The following is a 20039-nucleotide window of genomic DNA, read 5'->3' as shown; positions in this document are numbered from 1 at the left end:
TAAAAGAACGGATCCCTTTATTTCTCTATAGGAGAAAAATGGGATCCGTTATTGAAGGTTTAAATAAAAAGTTTCAATATAAAAAACTAGACAACTTAAGTTGTTTAAAATTTTAAAAATTGCAAAACTGAAACCAGATCCGTAAGGACTATTTAATAACAGGGTAAAGATTTAAATTTGGAATTTTAGAGAGCTGTAAAGGTAATGGAGCTTCTAATATTGAAGTTAACCATATAACCATATGACAATCACAGCACGGAAACAGGCCATCTCAGCCCTCCTAGTCCGTGCCGAAGTTAAATGAAATTGTTTAACAGCTTTTAATTCCAAATCAACCCATAGTGGCTTTTGGCTCTTGTCGAGCCAATATAGCCAAAAACGTAATTGTTTGATATTATCAGCCCAATAATAGTCTTAAATTAGGAAGTGCAAGTCCACCATCTTTTTTAGATTTTTGTAAATGATATTTATTAATTCTTGGTCTTTTATTGTTCCAAATAAAGGAAGAAATAAGAGAGTCAGCTTGATCAAAAAAATTTTTAGTTAAAAATATAGGTATATTTTGGAAAATATATAAAAATCTAGGTAAAATCATCATTTTCACAGCATGGATACGACCTATTAAAGAAAGAGTAAGTGGATTCCATCTAGAAAATAGTTGTTTCATGGAGTCCATTAAAGGAACTATATTAGCTTTATAAAGATCTTTATATTTTTCCGTAATTATAATACCTCAATATCTAAAAATATTAACAATTCTAAAAGGAATATCATTATATATAAAAACAGGCATTTAATGGAAACAATTCACTTTTATTGAAACAACACACAAAATGCTGGTGGAACACAGCAGGCCAGGCAGCATCTATAAGGAGGACGGATGTGTGAGGAGCGGACAATGGTTCCAGGGTGGTGGATACTGTAAGTTGGCGGTTATAGAGGCGGTTATAATCTCCTTATAGATGTTGCCTGGCCTGCTGTGTTCCACCAACATTTTGAGTGTGTTGTTTGAATTTCCAGCATCTGCAGATTTCCTCGTGTTTGCACTTTTGAAGTTAAGTTTATATCGTGAAAATTTACCAAAATCTTTTAGTGTTTCCAAAAGATTAGGAATTGATTTCTCAGGATTCGAAATAAAAACCAAAAGATCAACTGCATAAAGAGAAATCTTATGTATAGTTCCATTCACAGAGATACCATGAATATTTTTAGCTTCACGTACCACGAGAAAGTGAAAAAATAGACCTGAAATAATCAGTAATAACTGTGGCAATAGGATTCTTATAAATCATTTGAATCCACTTATTAAAATTATTACCAAAACCAAATTTTTCTAATACTTTAAACAAATATGGCCACTTGACTCTATCAAATGCCTTTTCTGTGTCGAGAGAGAAAACACATTGAGGTTGCTTAGATATTGGTGAATATATAATGTTCAACAATCTCCGAACATTAGAGAAAGAGTAACAGCCTTTAATAAAGCTTGTTTGATCCATAGAGATAATTTTAGTTATAATCATATAACCGTGTAACAATTACAGCACAGAAACAGGCCATCTCAGCCTTTCTAGTCCGTGCCGAATGCTTACTCTCACCTAGTCCAACTGACCCGCACTCAGCTCATAACCCTCCATTCCTTTCCTGTCCATATACCTATCCAATTTTACTTTAAATGACAATACCGAACTTGCCTCTACCACTTCTACTGGAAGCTCATTCCACACAGCTGCCACTCTGAGTAAAGAAATTCCCCTTCATGTTACCCTTAAATTTTTGCCCCCCAACTCTCATGTCCTCTTGTTTGAATCTCCCCTACTCTCGATGGAAAAAGCCTATCCACGTTAACTCTATCTATCCCCCTCATAACTTTAAATACCTCTATCAAGTCCCCCCTCAACCTTCTAAGCTCCAAAGAATAAAGACCTAACTTGTTCAATCTTTCCCTGTAACTTAGGTGCTGAAACCCAGGTAACATTCTAGTAAATCTTCTCTGTACTCTCTCTATTTTGTTGACATCTTTCCTGTAATTCAGTGACCAGAACTGTACACAATACTCCAAATTCCACCTTACCAATGCCTTGTACAATTTTAATATTACATCCCAACTCCTATACTCAATGCTCTGATTTATAAAGGCCAACATACTAAAAGCTTTCTTCACCACCCTATCCACATGAGATTCCACCTTCAGGTAACTAAGCACCATTATTCCTAGATCACTCTGTTCTACTGCATTCTTCAATGCCCTACCATTTACCATGTACGTCCTATATGGATCATTCCTACCAAAATGTAGCACCTCACACTTATCAGTATTAAAATCCATCTGCCATCGCTCAGGCCACTCTTCTAAATGGCCAAAATCTCTCTGCAAACTTTGAAAACCTACTTCATTATCCACACTGCCACTAAGATGATCTTAGTATCATCTGCATACTTACTAATCCAATTTACCACCCCATCATCCAGATCATTAATGTATATGACAAACAACATTGGACCCAGTACAAATCCCCGAGGCACACCACTAGTCACCGGCCTCCAACCTGACAAACAGTTATCCACCACTACTCTCTGGCATCTCCCATCCAGCCACTGTTGAATCCATTTCACTACTTCAATATTAATACCTAACGATTGAACCTTCCTAACTAACCTTCCATGCAGAACCTTGTCAAAGGCCTTACTGAAGTCCATATAGACAACATCCACTGCTTTACCCTCATCAACTTTCCTCGTAACCTCTTCAAAAAATTCAATAAGATTTGTCAAACATGACCTTCCGTGCACAAATCTATGTTCACTGTTCCTAATCAGATCCTGTCTATCCTGATAATTATATATACCATCTCTAAGAATACTTTCCATTAATTTACCCTCCACTGACGTTAAACTGACAGGCCTATAATTGCTAGGTTTACTCTTAGAACCCTTTTTAAACAATGGAACCTCATAAGCAATACGCCAATCCTCTGGCACCATCCCTGTTTCCAATGACATTTGAAATATTTCTGTCAGAGCCCCTGTAATTTCTACACTAACTTTCCTCAAGGTCCCAGGGAATATCCTGTCAGGACCCAGAGATTTATCGACTTTTATATTCCTTAAAAGCGCCAGTACTTCCTCCTCTTTAATCGTCATATTTTCCATAACTTCCCTACTTGTTTCCCTTACCTTACACAATTCAATATACTTCTCCTTAGTAAATACCGAAGAAAAGAAATTGTTCAAAATCTCACCCATCTTTTTCAGCTCCACAGATAGCTGTCCACTCTGAGTCTCTAAGAGACCAATTTTATCCCTCACTATCCTTTTGCTATTAATATAACTGTAGAAACCCTTTGGATTTATTTTCACCTAACTTGCCAAAGCAAACTTGTATCTTCTTTTAGCTTCTCTAATTGCTTTCTTAAGATTCTTTTTACATTCTTTATATTCCTCGAGCACCTCATTTACTCCATGCTGACTATATTTATTGTAGATCTCTCTCTTTTTCCTAACCAAATTTCCAATATCCCTTGAAAACCATGGCTCTCTCAAACTTTTAACCTTTCCTTTCAACCTAACAGGAACATAAAAGATTCTGTACCCTCAAAATTTCACCTTTAAATGACCTCCATTTCTCTATTACATCCTTCCCATAAACAAATTGTCCCAATTAAATTATTTCGCATCTCCTCAAAGTTAGCCTTTCTCCCATCAAAAATCTCAACCCTGGATCCAGTCCTATCCTTCTCCATAACTATATTGAAACTAATGGTATTGTGATCACTGGACCTGAAGTGCTCCACAACACATACCTCCGTCACCTGACCTATTTCATTCCCTAACAGGAGATCCAACACTGCCCCTCTCTAGTTGATACCTCTATGTATTGCTGCAAAAAACTATCCTGCACACATTTTACAAACTCCAAACCATCCATCCCTTTTACAGTATGGGCTTCCCAGTGTATGTGTGGAAAATTAAAATCTTCCACAATCACAACCCTGTGCTTACTACAAATAAGGTCCCGCCGGAACAGGTCCCACCTTCCCTGGAAAACTGCCCAATTATCTATAAATCTGAAGCCCTCCCTCCTGCACCATGTCTTCAGCCACGTGTTGATCTGCACTATCTTACTACTTCTAAACCCACCTGCATGTAGCACTGGTAGCAATCCTGAGATTGCTATCCTGGAGGTCCTGTCCTTTAACTTGGCACCTAGCTCCCTAAACTCACCTTTCAGGACCTCCTCATTCTTCCTACCAACGTCATTGGTCCCTACATGGACCATGACATCCGGCTGCTCACCCTCCCTCTTGAGAATACTGAGAACTTGATCCGAGATATCGCGGACCCTGGCACCAAGGAGGCAACAGACCATCTGTGATTCTAGATCTCTTCCACAGAACCTCCTATCTGTCCCCCTATCGAATCCCCTATCACTACTGCTCTTCCCTTTTCCCTCCTTCCCTTCTGAGCTGAGGGTCCAGTCTCGGTGCCAGAGATGCAACCACTGCAACTTGACCCTGGTAGGTCGTTCCCACCAACAGTATCCAAAATGGTATACTTATTGTTGATGGGAACGGCCACAGGGGTGCTCTGCTCTTCCTGTCTATTCCCCTTCCCTCTCCTGACAGTCACCCAACTACCTGTCTCCTGACTCCTAGGGGTGACTATCTCCCTGAAACTCCTATTTCTGCCTCTGCCTCCCGAATGATCTGAAGTTCATCCAGCTCCAGTTCCCTAACACGGTTTGTCAGAAGCTGCAGCTGGATGCACCTTTCGCAGGCGTAGTCATCAGGGACAGCTGTGCTCGCCCTGACTTCCCACATACTGCAAACAGAGCACTCAACTGCTCTAACTGCTGCCTCCATTACCTACTCCTAAGCTAATTAGATTAATTAAAGGAGCTTACCCGGCCTTACCTCACCTGGAATGAAGCTCGCACTCAGCCTGTGCTCGCTTTTTAAAATTCCCCCACTGATCTCAGAGGCCGACCTTCACACGCTTGAGCAGTTGTGCCCCGTTCAACCTCACCTCTGCCAGTTCTCACCGAAGCCTGACTGAGCCAAAGCCGTCCCACTCTGCCTCAGTCCACTCCGAACAATGACTGCTACAACAATGGCCGCTGTATATGGCAGTCTTTCTTTTAAACCTTTGGCGCGCAGTCTAGCCTCTTTGCCCCGATCAGTTATAAAAAAAAAAGCTTCTCTCCGAGCTTCTTTTACCTCTTCCCTCTCTGCCTCTTGCTTCGATTTCAAACAATATTTTCCAAGCAGATAGTTATCTTAGAGAGAATTTTTGCATCCACATTTAATAGTGAAATAGGTCTATATGATGAACATTCAGTAGGATCTTTATCTTTCTTAAGAATTAAGGAAATAGATGCTTCATAAAAGGAAGGTAAACTACCCTTCTCAAAGTATTCATGAAATATTTCTAAAAGATACGGAAAAAGTAATCTTTCAAATTTTTTGTAAAATCCTACCGAATAACCATCAAGTCCAGGAGCTTTACCTGATTGCATAAATAAAATAGCTTTCTGAATTTCATGCTCGGTAATTGGAGTATCAAGCATCTGTTGATCTTCAGCAGAAATTTGAGGAAATTTAATCTTATGTAAAAAAAAGCCTTCATTTTGGAGGAATCTGCAGGAAATTGAGATCTGTAAAGATCAGAATAAAAATCTTGAAAAATATTATTAATGTCTTCATGGTTACTTGTTATATCTCCATTATTTTTATGAATCTTTAAAATCTGTCTTTTAGCTCTAGCTGCTCTTAATTGGGAAGCTAAGAGCTTATTATTTTTATCCCCGAAAATATAAAATTGACTTTTCAATTTAAGCAAACATTCTTCAATAGGATATGTTAATAATAAATTATATTCTGATTGTAATTCTACTCTTCTTTTAAATGAAACATTTGGAGAAATTGCATTGATGTCATCTAATTCTTTAATTTGTTTAGAGATTTTATCTAATTCTATTCTTGTTTGTTTCTTCACAGTTTAGCTATATACAAAATAACCTGACCACGTAAATAGGCTTTTAATGTATCCCAAATTACTAACTTTGAGACTTTTTCTGTATTATTAAAGAGAAAAAACTCTTATCCGAGTTTCAATAAACTCAACAAATTCTGAATTTTGTAACAAGTGGTCTGGAAAATGCCAAAATGGTCTGGTAGAAGCAACATCTTTCAGTTCAAATATTAGGTTTAAAGGAACATGATCAGAGATAGCAATCGCATCATACTCACATCTCTGAACATTAAATATAAGTCGAGGGTCAACTATGAAATAGTCGATTCTCAAATATATATTATGAACATGTCAGAAAAAAAGAGTATTCTCTATCACTAGGATGCATATGCCTCCATACTTCAATTAGACCATAATCAATTAAAAAGGAATTAATAAGTGATGCAGAACGATTAGGGAGTTGATGTTTGGGTGATGACTTATCCATTAAAGGATTTAAACAAGTATTAAAATCACCACCCATTAATAACATATATTCATTTAAATCAGGTAATAGAGCAAAGACAGCTTTAAAAAAGAGGGATCATCTACAAACACCATTTCCAGAAAAGTTGGGATATTTTCCAAAATGCAATTAAAACAAAAATCTGTGATATGTTAATTCACGTGAACCTTTATTTAACTGACAAAAGTACAAAGAAAAGATATTCAATAGTTTTACTGAACAACTTAATTGTATTTTGTAAATATACACAAATTTAGAATTTGATGGCTGCAACACACTCAACAAAAGTTGGGACAGAGGCATGTTTACCATTGTGTTACATCACCTTTCCTTTTAATAACACTTTTTAATCGTTTTGGAACTGAGGATACTAATTGTAGTAGATTTGCAATTGGAAATTTTGTCCATTCTTGCTTGATATAAGACTTCAGCTGCTCAACAGCCTGTGGTCTCCGTTGTCTGATTCTCCTCTTCATGATGCGCCATACATTTTCAATAGGAGATAGATCTGGACTAGCCGCAGGCCAGTCAAGCACACGCACTCTGTGTCTACAAAGCCACGCTGTTGTAGCCCATGCAGAATGTGGTCTGGCATTGTCCTGCTGAAATAAGCATGGGCATCCTGGGAAGAGATAGCAACATATGTCTCTCTAAAATCCTAATATCGCCTCAGAGTCAATGGTACCTTCACATACATGCAACTCACCCATGCCATGGGCACTGATGCACCCCCATAACATCACAGATGCTGGCTTTTGCACCTTTCGCTGATAACAATCAGGATGGTCGTTTTCATCTTTGGCACGGAGAACTCAACGCCCGTTTTTTCCGAAAACTAGCTGAAACGTGGACTGATCTGACCACAGCACATGGTTCCACAGTCTTTTGGTCCATCTGAGATGAGCTCAGGCCCAGAGAACTCACTGGCGTTTCTGCATAAAGTTGATGTATGGCTTCCTCCTTGCGTAATACAGTTTCAAGCTGTATTTCTGGATGCAGCGATGGCCTGTGTTAAGTGACAATGATTTTCCGAAGTACTCCTGAGCCCATGTGGCTATAATTGTCACAGAAGCATGATGGTTTCTTAGGCAGTGCCACCTAAGGGCTCGAAGATCACACGCATTCAACAGTGGTTTCCGACCTTGCCCTTTACGCACTGAGATGTCTCTGAATTCTCTAAATCTTTTCACAATATTATGTACTGTAGATGTTGAAAGACCTAAATTCTCTGCAATCTTGTGTTGGGAAATGTTCCTTTTGAACTGACTAACAATTCTCTCATGAATTTTGGCACAAAGGGGTGAGCCACGACCCATCCTTGCTTGCAAAGACTGAGCCTTTGATGGACGCTACTTTTATACCCAGTCACGATACCTCACCTGCTACCAATTAGCCTGCTTAATGTGGAGTCTATCAAACCGGTGTTAATTGAATATTCTGTGCACTTTTCAATCTTATTTTAACTCTGTCCCAACTTTTGTTGAGTGCGTTGCAGCCATCAAATTCTATATTTGTGTATATTTACAAAATACAATTAAGTTGGTCAGTAAAACTATTGAAAATCTTTTCTTTGTACTTTTGTCAGTTAAATAAGGGTTCACGTGAATTAACATATCACAGATTTTTGTTTTTATTGCATTTTGGAAAATATCCCAACTTTTCTGGAAATGGGGTTTGTACATTTGGTCCATAAATATTAACCAAAACCATTTTCCTATTATAAATTAATCCTTTAACAATCAAAAATCTACCATTAATATCGGCTATAATATCCTACTGATTAAAAGGGATATTGGAATCAATAAAAAAGAAACACCTCTAATTTTACTGAGAATTTGCATGAAACTGAGGACCCTTCCAAAATTTAAAAAATCGATTTTTATCACATAACCTGAATATGCGTCTCTTGAGCAAAGATTATATCAGGTTGGAATTGGTTAATAATTTTAAATGTTTTCTTACGCTTAATAGGATGATTCCAACCACGGACATTCCAACTTAAAACATTTAACTGTTTAGATATCATCATAAGACTTTGTATCTAAAAAGAGTAGTTAGACGTTTGTCAGGATAAGATAGTCGAAAATGGCGGAGATGAACAACAATAATAATAATTTGCGTATGCTCCGGGATTTCATAATGGGGATAAAAAAAAAGAAAATCCACCCTAACTACAAAGCCCAGAAATAAGTCGTCATCAACCAACGCAAGCCCCAAGAAAAGCGTAGAAGCGATTATAAACTCCACCTACCTAAATAAAAAAAATTTAAAAAGTAATCTCTGTCTCCCTCTACCCAACATAAAACTCATTAGTCGACATGTATCTCAATATAATTAAATTGGAAGGAACTGTTTTTTTTGTAAAACAAAACGACCTTCAATTTTGAAAGTAACCTTCATAATATTAAAAGGGAAGAAAAACACATCCAAAACAATTCTTGAAATATTTGCACAAAAGAAAAACAATCGCCATCTTTAAATTATCCAATCTATCATTAAAACGTAAAGAAATCCAAATAATTACTTAAAAGATCTTTACAAAAGCATACGAAACAAAAAAAAGTTAGTTCATTTAAATGCTGCAGAGAAAAAATTCTAGATGGTTCAAAAATATCTAGTCTTTCAACAGTTCTCCCGCTGTGTCTTCTGAGGTTAAAATTATCCAAACCAGTCTTTTTCAGAGATAAAAATACATTTTAAGGTAAAGACTTTCTATAACCATCAAATCTTCCAATTTCATCACTCTTTACGCCACGAGACAATCAAACCGTTGTAAATCATTCAAACTTCAGGCTTCAGACTCGTCAGGCAAAGAGTTAATAAAACGCAATGCTTCGGCTGGGTCATCAAAAATATGAGCCCCAGAATTTTTGACAAAAAGCATTAATTTAGCTGGATATTGTAACGATGGGAAGAGCTTTTTTTGATACACTGATCTCATAGCCGAAGCAAATCCAGCACGCTTCTTAACAATTTCGCATGGAAAATCTTCAAAAAAGCAAATCTCCGAACCTTGAAATTGAAACCACCTTTGTTTTCTTGCAAGCTTAATAATGCGGGCTTTGTCTCTGAAACGGAGAAAATGCACAACAATATGCCTGTTTTCAACCTTGATCCAAAAGTTTTAGTGCAACGGTTCTGTGAGCCATTTCAATATCTGGAGGTAACAAACAAACCTCCGGAAATAAAGGCTGAAACATTTTAGCAAAATAATCCATTGTGTCGGCAGATTCTGATTTCTCTTTTAATCCAACAATTTGAATATTATTGCGACGCGACTGAGCTTCCAGATCCACGATTTGTTGTTGAGCCTTTTCCAAACGAGAAGAAAGGTCAGCCACATTTCAACTAACTTCTTTAAGATTGAGGCTCAGAGAGTCAATTTTTTCTTCAAATTTCTCTTTTAGTTGAGTTATTTCAGTGCCGATACTGCTGATTTGAGATTCTAATCTCTTCACCCAAGGGGGTTCCTCCGAGAACTTGTCAGCTTTTTTAGACTTTCCGTTGCCTGGGTCCGGGTTCCTTTTGGTGCTTCTTAAAGTAGCCATAATTATAACTGTTGCTCTACAGATCCGACTGAATAAAGTTGAAATTTCAAAGTTTAAGTCGGAAAAGGAAGAGATTAAAGGCGGACAGAAAGAAACTATGTCTTACATGTCCGTGAGCGGAAAGCGGAGTCCAGCGAAATTCCATCTGACCCATACTCACACTTCCAGAGTGCTGCAAATTATTTTCATGTTCCAGTTTGAAAGTCATGTGGATTTCTGAACTATTGAACCATTTACTTCAATAAACTCCAGAATATCAACCACAAACTACAATCCCATAGCATAACCACTATATCTGGAGCACATTGCTGCAAATATCAATTTAATCCAACCCTTTTGCAAATGTCAAACAAGAGAAAATCTGCAGATGCTGGAAATCCAAGCAACATACAAAATGCTGGAGGAACTTAGCAGGCCAGGTAGCATTTATAGGAAAAAAAAGTACAGTTGACATTTCAGGCCGACACCCTTCATCAGAATGAAGGTCTAATGAACGGTCTCTGCCTGAAACATCGACTCTACTTTCTTCCAAAGATATTGCCTGGCCTGCTGAGTTCCTCCAGTATTTTTTGTGTTCCTTTTGCAAATCCTACCTTTTTCTGTAAATGCCTTCTTAATGTTTCTATCAGAACCAGAATCAGGTTTAATATCATGGACGCATGTTGTGAAATCTGTTGTTTTGGGGCAGAAGTACGGTGCAATACATGAAAACTAATTTACAACAAGAAATTTTTTTTAAAAATAAGTGGAAAAAGACAACACTAGTGAAGTAGTGTTCATGGACCATTCATACATCTGATGGTGGAGGGGAAGAGCTGTTCCTAAAATGCTCCTGTACCTCCTCCCTGATAGTAGGAATAAGACGACGGCATATTCTGGGTGGTGCGAGTCCTTAATGAAGATGTCACCTTTTTGACACATCGCCTTTTAACGATGCCCTTGGTAGTCAGGAGATTAGTGACTATAACAGAGCTATTTGTTCATCCTGCTTCCAAGCAGTTTTACCGATAATCCATGAGATTTCCTTACAACCTTTCACACACACGTTCCCTGCTTACTAAAATTTTAATATTATAATATTCCTTGTTGAAGAACACTATACTAATAACAATTGCAAAAGAGTAAAATAATTGCTTCCAGACAAAACGAAATAATACTTAATCAAAAACAAACTAGCCATACCAGTTTGATCAGCAAGCTTAATGATGCTATCATCCAACATGAAGTACAATGCTTTGGTAGAGAGCATTATGCAGGCAGTAACTTCAAGCTCCGAGCTTTTGTAAAATATAACTGAAGACCAAATTAGATACCGTAGCTCTTCATTCTCAACCTGTAATAGAACAAGAATAATTAAGCAACAAGGGGAAAAAAACTTAAAATAAAAGTACATGCCACTTTGACTTCAGTCAGCAAGCAACAATGAGCTTTGAATTTACGCATCGAAAATAGCCTTACTGAAAATTACATTTTTACTGTCATTCTTACAGTATTCCAGGTTCAACTTTGCTTCAGATCAAAATACAAAGTTATTGTCATTTATTATCTAACCAAAATTCCATTCTAGGTAATAGATTGACATTTCAAAGTTAAAGTTATAATTATACAAACTACAAGGTAAAAAAGACTAAACTGCTCAAAGTTATGAAAAAAATCTGAAAAATAGTGTATGAATATCTAGCAATATTATTTGAAGTATTAAATAATGAATACAATTATCTTTGGATACTAATCAATCATTAGCCAAAAAAAAACACTCAGTACCACATATAATTTAATTTAGTTTTAGGTTAACTTGAACCCAATAATAAGAAAATCACCAGCAGGAGTAGCACAAAATCAAAAGAAAACACTGTTAAAACAAGCACATCAGAAAACGTGATTTAGGCACATCCACAAAAGTTCTGACCATATAAATTCAACAGAGTCAGTTCCACAGTTATTCTAATTTCTAGTGAACAAATGGGAATTCTAATGCATATAATTATTCTCATGTGTGGCCATGTGTTTGCTGTCCAAACAGACCCAGTTAACAAGTCGTTTTTTATTGTCATTTCGACCATAAACTGCTGGTACAGTACACAGTAAAAACAAAACAATGTTCCTCCAGGACCATGGTGCTACATGAAAGAACACAAAACTAGACTAGACTATGTGAGACAACTCAAGGCTATACTAGACTACGTAAACCACAAAAACTACACTAGACTACAGACCTACACAGAACTACATAAAGTGCACAAAACAGTGCAGGGCAGTACAATAATGGATTAATAAGTTAATTAATAAACAAGACAACAGGCAAAGTAGAGGACAAATTTCAATATAATAATAAATGATGTAGATGTCAGTCTAGACTCTGGGTGTCGAGGAGGCTGATGGCTGATCTATCTGCTGCAGAGTCTTGCGATCAGAGACAGTGCAATTCCCAAACCAGGCAGTGATGCAGCTGCTCAGGATGCTCTCGATACATCCTCTGTAGAATGTGGTGAGGATGGGGGGGTGGGAGATGAACTTTTCTCAGCCTTCACAGAAAGCAGAGACGCTGCTGAACTTTATATACATATGTATAAAGTACATATATATATAAAAAGAATATGTATATACATATATTTTATATACATATAATGCAATGATTCAAGGCTGTTTACCTCCACCTTCTACAACTAGAATGTTGGCTCAACTTGCTAAGCCAAAAGTCCTTGAATGAATAAAGTCCAACATCTTCTAATCAGTCATACAACACAGTAAATAGGCTCTTGAACCACTTTATCCATGCTGCTATCTATTACCCATCCATACTAATCCCATTTTCTGGCATGGGGCTGGTAGCTTACAATGCCATAGCTTTTCAAGTGCTCATCTGAGTACTTCTTAAATGTTGTACAAGTTTTTGCATTCACCTCTTTGGGCAGTGTTCCAGATTTTAACCTTCAGAGTAAAATAATTCTTCCTCAAATCCCTTCTAAATCTCCTAGCCCTAACCCAAAACATATGCCCTCCTGTTACAGACATCTGTCAAGGGAAAAGTTTCTCACTATGCCCAAATGGGAGATGATAATAAAAAGGGAGTTAACACAAAAACACACCCATCATGTACAAGTATTACCTCAGCCATACTGTTGTGAAAACAATCCACAATAGCTCTTCCTTTCAAACCTGCTAGGTAATGGAGAGATGGGGAGGCAGAAAGATGAAAGGGACACCGATTCTCTTCAGTCAATTTTTGCAGCAACGTCTCAGAAGGATACTGTAGAGAAAGACCCAAGTCCGATTTCAACTTTGGCTGGTTACTGTAGAGATAAACAGATAGAAACTTAAACTTATACTCCAGGAGAAGATAATTAAACAAATGAAAATATTGGGAAACAAAAGGAGTTGATGATAAAACATTAAGGCACTTTTACAATCCATTTACAATTTTAAAAAATTCCTCCCCCAAATACTTTTATATTCTATAAACATTTGGCCGGTTAATTATTTTTGTTGTAATAATTAACTACCATTTTCAGACACACAAATTTGATTTAAGTATCAGTAACAAAAACTGTTAAGAGGTTACCATAGAAGAAATGGTAGAATGTGGGGCCTCAAATGTTTCTACAAGATATCTTCAAGATCTATCATGATAGGAACAAGAACACAAAAGACCTTAACCATAATAATAATAATAACAACAACATTTGGACGGACAAAATTAAAATCTTAATCTTGTGACTTTTGATTACATTATGAAAAGCAACATGGCCTTTTATTTTTAAAAATATCAGCATGGCCTGAATAAAAATAAGAGTCATTTGCAAGATATTCACATAGGAAAGCAGTGAATTCTTGGAATTCTTCCTGTAAACCCAGTAAAACACAAAGTCTTCAAAGCTTTCTTTTAAAAGGCAGTATGATTCCTCATTAGCAAAAGGTTAAACGTTAGTGATGCTAGACAGAAATGTGCAATATTTACGGTCACACATCAAACTAGCCATAATCTCCTTGAGATAGTAGCCTTAAGGGCTAAAGGGCCTATTTCTGATTTACATGTTAATGTGCTGTAATACCAAGTAATACCCTCCACCAAGAAATCCTTCTCTAGATGTTCTGCATCACAAATAAAAAGGAAGCAATGATAGCCATAAACTTAATTGTGTTATCACACATACAAAACTTGTTAATATGCAGACTGTTACACTAACAACCAAATGCAGATTCTATTAAATACAACATACTGTACTTAATAAATATTGTACCAATAATTAAATCATATACAAAATCCCAAGATTTCATACTATACAGATATCAAAATTAGATTTACTGTGCTTAATTTGATCAACTCTAAAAAATTGAGCACTTGGCAAAAAGTCACACATTCCCTTTCTACAGTGCAGTAAACCCATCCACAAACAATCAGATGTACTCATTAAATAGCTGACACGAGATCCAAACTGTCAAAAGGGACAAGAAACTACAGATGCTGAAATGCAGAGTTTAAAGAAAACTGCTGGAAGACTAAAGCAGCATCTGTGGAGGCAAAGAGTTGATTAACATTTTTGATGAAAACCCTGAATCTGCAAATAAATGCAATTACAGCCAAGAGCTGCGGAGAAATGAAATAGACTTTAAGATTTAACTAACAACTATGTTTTGCTCTGTTATTACCTTATAGGTTCAGGAGAGTGATCCGTTGTATCCGTGGAATGCCTCGTCACGTAGCAGTGATCTGGACAAGTTCTGTACACTACAATGGATTTGACACCCTGAAAGCTTGCTCTCAGTTGACTAAACATTCGTAGAAAGTGGAACTTCTCATGGGGAAGCAAAAAAACTGCCGTTGCAAGTTGATATCCAATCAAGAATTCAAGGACATGACCATCCCAAAATGCCACTGTTTCAACAGTATGGGATCCATGCTTTGGATTTAAAAGCAACGTAGCTAATGAAATTCTGTTCAACTTAAATGGACATTCTGCATTCTCTTCAGGATGAAGACACTTTTTTGCTGCTTTGTAGAAATCTATCTTTATGAAATAAAGATGTTGGGCTGTCAAAATCATAAGACAAGGTACACATACAGGTTTGGAATTTTCTTCTCTCCCTGGAAGAACTTCCGAAAAAACCTCAGAGTGCAGAGTATTTTTGTTCTTTAATTCTAAATCACTGACCACTTCAGTATGTGAAACACAAGGATTCGTCTCTTCTGCCCAACCCCATGGTTTGGGGTTGTCGCTGATCAAAATATATGCTGCAAAACTACCTTTAATGCCAGTGTCACTTAGTGCAAGCTGCTGATGCTGTAAAAGCTGAACAATGAAGTCTTCCATAAGAGGCTCTTCGTAATCAAGTCTAGTCAAACTTGAAGTAGATTTATTCAACACAGCCTTCAAACAGAAATTGAAGTCTTTAAGACTCTGAGAATCAGATATAAAGAAGAAACAGCCATGTGTTTTAATTTTCATTGAAAGGCACATTTCTGGCACTTCAAAGAACACTTCCAAAATTTCTGAATAGGGAAGACAAAGAACAAGCTGCATTTGAGAAATAACATTTTGCACATTTCCCAGGAGTTCGCAGTGAGGAATCTGAAATATAGCTACAGCACTGTCAATCAGTACAATGCAAGATATAAACAATCTTAATCTCTTGTTTGCCTGTATACAAAGAGCCCACAGTACCTTTAATATCTCAGCTTCTTGGTTTGCAGAAATACTGGATAGATCAATGTTTGAACTACATCCCAAAATACAATCACCTTGATCTGGACCCATTTCAAAATATCCAGCTTCATTACCGAAGACCTCAGGATAATTAACAGGGTTTCCTTGACAGCCAAATAAAGTCTCAGTGGTATGCACTTTCAATAGAGCTTGATTAATTATTCCAGACAAATGGGCAGCAAGGTCAAGATTGGTGATATTGTATGACATACATGAAAATGGCAGCACAAGAGTTACTTCAGGATCACGTAGTGATTTCAGCACATCAGCTTGAGTAGGTGCATCTGCTGATCCAAATCTTTTTTTTTTAAAGAAAAAAAAGAGTAAGGAAGGGGAAAAAACAAAACAGATTTTAAATTCAGGAAGAACTAAACAAATACCAATTTAATTTTTCCTCTCTTCACAGTCTATTTCCAGCATCTTATTTCAAAGTCCCAACAGCTGTAATTTTTCATAGTTCCAGCATACTTATTATCTTCCATTTATCTTCTACCCATCTTCCTTTATTTACACTTAATCCAAATAGATCACCTCTGATCAATAAGCCTTCAGCACCCTCTTCCAGCTGGTAACAATTTGCATAATTCAGTGTCATGATTGTCATTATCACAAGCATTCATTTTATACTTTATACCATGTCCCAACCCATCTTTCCTGCAATTTTTTTTAAACCTTTTAATCCTGATGAAAGGTTATTGACTTGAAGCATTCACTCTGTTTTACACTCTCCACACATGCAGCCTCACCCGCAGAGTATTTATAACAGTTTGGATCATAACACATGAAGCTTAAGTCCGCAAATTTGCACTGCATTACATCAAACAACCTTATCAGTCCAAGATTCCCCTCTTTATCCTCAACTTAATTTTCTCTGAGCCTTGGCTCCATTCAAACAAATAGCTTCTGCACTCTTCAGGATCTTTGCATCTTTCCTGAATTATGGTAACCATAAACACATAATTCTAGCTGCGGCCTTACCAGTGATTTAAACTTCACTACAACTACCCTGTTTTTACCATTGTTTTCTTATAATTAATAAGAAAGATGAGCTAGACAGCTTATGATGGGACCACGATTCTCCAAAAACTCAAATGCAAAGTAGACTTACCTTATTATGAATGTAGATAATTGTATTTGGAGGAAAAAAAAGTGCAGCAAATAAAAGTTAAAATTTCACAAGCACACAAGAAAATAGGAGTAGGAGTAAGACCATCAGGCCCCTCAACCCTGCCCCACAATTCAATAGGATAATGGCTGATCTGTTCTGACCCACTTTTCTGTGCCAGTTCTCTATAGAAATTAATTCCACTACCTTTCAATTATGTATGGATCTCCATCTTAAGTATTTCTAATGAATACTTCACCACTCTGTATGGTGCAGATAATTCCAGACAGCCACTATCCTCTGAAAAGTAATTTCTATGCAACCTAGTTTTAAATTCATGGATCCTTAAAACTGCACCTTATTTGAAACTCATGAGTAGAAAAAAACAACTCAATATCTGCTCTGTCAAACCCCAACCCGATCCTGCACATTTAAATAAGGTCACCCCTCATTCTTCTAAACTCCAAAGAATACAGACCTAAATTGTCCACCAAACCTCTCATGTCTGGAAATAGCATACTGAATCTCCACTGGACCACCTCCAATGTTATTATATCCTTCCCCCCCACCCCCACCAAAGCCAAGGAGACCAAAACTGCACAATCCAAAGGAAACAAATTGCACTATTCAAAGCAAGCTAACAATTATTAAGATGTTGATCTGCAATAGAACTTGATAAAAATAGACACTGGAAAAATATTTGTGTTGAAATGCAGAACCTAGCAAATAATATCAGAAATTCAATGAACAAGAGAATATCAAGCACAAAATAATTTTAACATTAAAGTTTTAATCAAAATGATTAGTTTTAAGATGTAATAGCTAAAAATCACACTTATCCATCAGAAGTAGTACAGGAATGTCATACCTTGTTTGTGGACAGTCAGAGTCTTCAAGTGATTTATTCATGGGTTTTAGCTCCGGATTTGCAACCTTAAATATAATATCAGTCGCTGAAATATCAAATCTGATTTTAAAATTTACTGCCTTTTTCTTTAAAAGTAACTAGTTATATTTACCACTTTTTTCAACAAACCCTTAATGGACCAAGTGCTTGAAAGACTTTCAGAAATTTTAGATTATTTTCTAACAGAGGATAACTCAACAATGGATGTACACTCTATTGATAATCTGCAATGTCCCAGTCAAGCCAATTCATTTTAATCACAATTTTAAAATGTTATATCAATTTTAATGAGGTCATGCAAAGGAATAGTAATAAAAATTTCAATAATGTAATACAAATTTGGTGATACATTAAGAAAAATAGGAAGAGAGGCAAGGGTAAATGTACCTCAGTAAATGCTACTAACGATCCTTTTGGACTTCTATCTCCAACATCAAAAGCTATTTTAGAAAATATTCAATAATCGTGGATAAGTTACAATATGATAATATTTATATGATCATATGGAATGAGAGATTTTGGTTATGTGGAGACTGAGCTACCTTTCATTAAATTTATGGAGGAGGCAGGAAGAAGAGTTAAATATTATTTTAAGATGATGAAGTTGAAGCAGCACAACAGATAGTGATGTTGCCTCAGCTTCAGTGACCCAGGTTCAACTATGAATCAATTTGAAAGAAAACAGATTATAAGGAAATAAGATGAAGAATGGAATTGATAGGACAGCCAGTATAGACATGTGCCAAATGGTCCCCACTAAAACAATATGAAAATAAGAACAGGAGCAGGAATTTAAAATTAACAGACATCAAAGACAAGAGCAGCTAAAACACAAAGGAAATTCTATAAGGAATGCCAAATGAAAAACAATAGAATAGTTTTTAAAGAAGGGCTACATGGGAATAAAAGGGAAAGAAATTGAAACTCAATCACAAAATCATAATTTCAATTTTACTAGTCCAATTCGATTGGCCCAACATGTCTATGCTATCTTTCAGATCAAATAATATCTTCCTTTGGATTGCAAAGCTTACTCAGGTTTTACATTTTAGGTTCAAATCTTTTTTTTAAAAAAAGTTAGCAAACAGACTGTCTTCAAATATCCCATCATCAAACATAGGAAAGTAAAGTAATCATTCAGCCCTTGATAATATTCCACCATTCAAATTAAGTTGCGTATTTGCTGCACTTTATTTTTGTCTACTTTTGTCATATATTCCTATATGCCCTTTTGTCAAACTCAGTTTTGAAGTTTTCCAATTGGCCACAGTTCCACATTTCTCTAACTCATGTGCATGAGTGCTTTATGACATCATCCCAACTCTAAATGTAAAGTTACAACCCATTTCTCTTCTCTCTTAAAAGAGGAAATCGTTTTAATCTACCTACATTAATGCTTAAATTATACAACCCCATCTTATATATCCAAGAGAATACTATCCCTTTTCATTTGTCAATTCCATGTCTTAATCAACATGTTCGCACACAGATGAGGGGATTTCTTGAGAACAGAGGGAAGGCATATGCAATGCACAATGCAACTAAAATTTAAAAAGATGCAGGCTACAAGGCAACTGTTGTATCATTTCAATTTATATTAGTTAACAATTAATTTTGAAATGTGTATCATTACCTTGCTCTTGCTTCCATTTAAAATGGCTGTGTCAGAGGCTCCTGGGGTAATTGTGGAAGCCATAGGAGTCAAACTCTCACTTTGATGTAGATTGATGATTAGGGCTGATTTAGTATTTATTTCTGCAATAGGAACATTCCAAATTGCTATTCATTAAGAAAGCTGAAACCCAGCTTTGACATGTTGTTCATAAACATTAAATATTTCTTTATTTTTATAAAAATGTAAGAGGGCAAGTCATGTCTAGACCATTGTATTATTCAACACTGCGGATAATATAATTACCAAGTCTGGTAACGATAACTTGTATTTTAATCAGGATGAACGTTCTGCGTGGATAGCCTCTTGCTCAGATTAGGAGAGCCAGAGCCACAAGAATAAATAATCATAACATCCTGGAGATGTAAAAATACTGCACAAAACATTCCATTAAATTCTCACCTTCCATGACACACCCTCTTCGCATTGCTACCACTATGGAGATGGCATCAAGGGGCTTAAGACCAACGCTCAATGTTTTAAAAAAAAGACTCTTCCAGATTTGAACAGTTAATGAACAAAACCTCATTTTTCTTTTTTTTTGCACTATTTATTTTGTAACATAGTAATTTTGATGTTATGCACTATACTGCTGCCACAAAACAAATTTCATGACATATGGTCATT

The 20039-nt window shown here is 36.3% G+C and overlaps 1 protein-coding gene across 15 annotated transcripts in view; it reads right to left on the bottom strand.

The window, feature by feature from the left end:
* The window catches only part of nisch (nischarin), a 132370-nt gene that overhangs the window by 52840 nt on the left and 59491 nt on the right, over nucleotides 1-20039 (bottom strand). For 8 of the 15 annotated variants that reach the window (XR_012102186.1, XR_012102187.1, XR_012102188.1 and 5 more), the window contains 5 exons: nucleotides 19374-19495; nucleotides 17702-17766; nucleotides 14674-16026; nucleotides 13133-13316; nucleotides 11206-11356 (listed from right to left, as the gene is read on the bottom strand). Coding sequence is in view for 8 of the 15 variants with exons in the window: in XM_073072688.1 (XP_072928789.1) it covers nucleotides 11206-11356; nucleotides 13133-13316; nucleotides 14674-16026; nucleotides 17702-17766; nucleotides 19374-19495 (1875 nt within the window). In the remaining 7 variants the exon portion in view is untranslated. Of the gene's footprint in view, nucleotides 1-11205; nucleotides 11357-13132; nucleotides 13317-13585; nucleotides 13644-14673; nucleotides 16027-17701; nucleotides 17767-19373; nucleotides 19496-20039 lie in introns of those variants that run through there. The other 7 variants (XM_073072689.1, XM_073072690.1, XR_012102192.1 and 4 more) reach the window with 7 other exon arrangements.

This window comes from Hemitrygon akajei, chromosome 19 (genome assembly GCF_048418815.1).
Source record: "Hemitrygon akajei chromosome 19, sHemAka1.3, whole genome shotgun sequence".
In the NCBI taxonomy this organism is placed as follows: Eukaryota; Metazoa; Chordata; class Chondrichthyes; order Myliobatiformes; family Dasyatidae; genus Hemitrygon; species Hemitrygon akajei.
The sequence above is the reverse complement of the archived record's forward strand: the minus strand, read 5'-3'. Positions and strand labels throughout refer to the sequence as shown.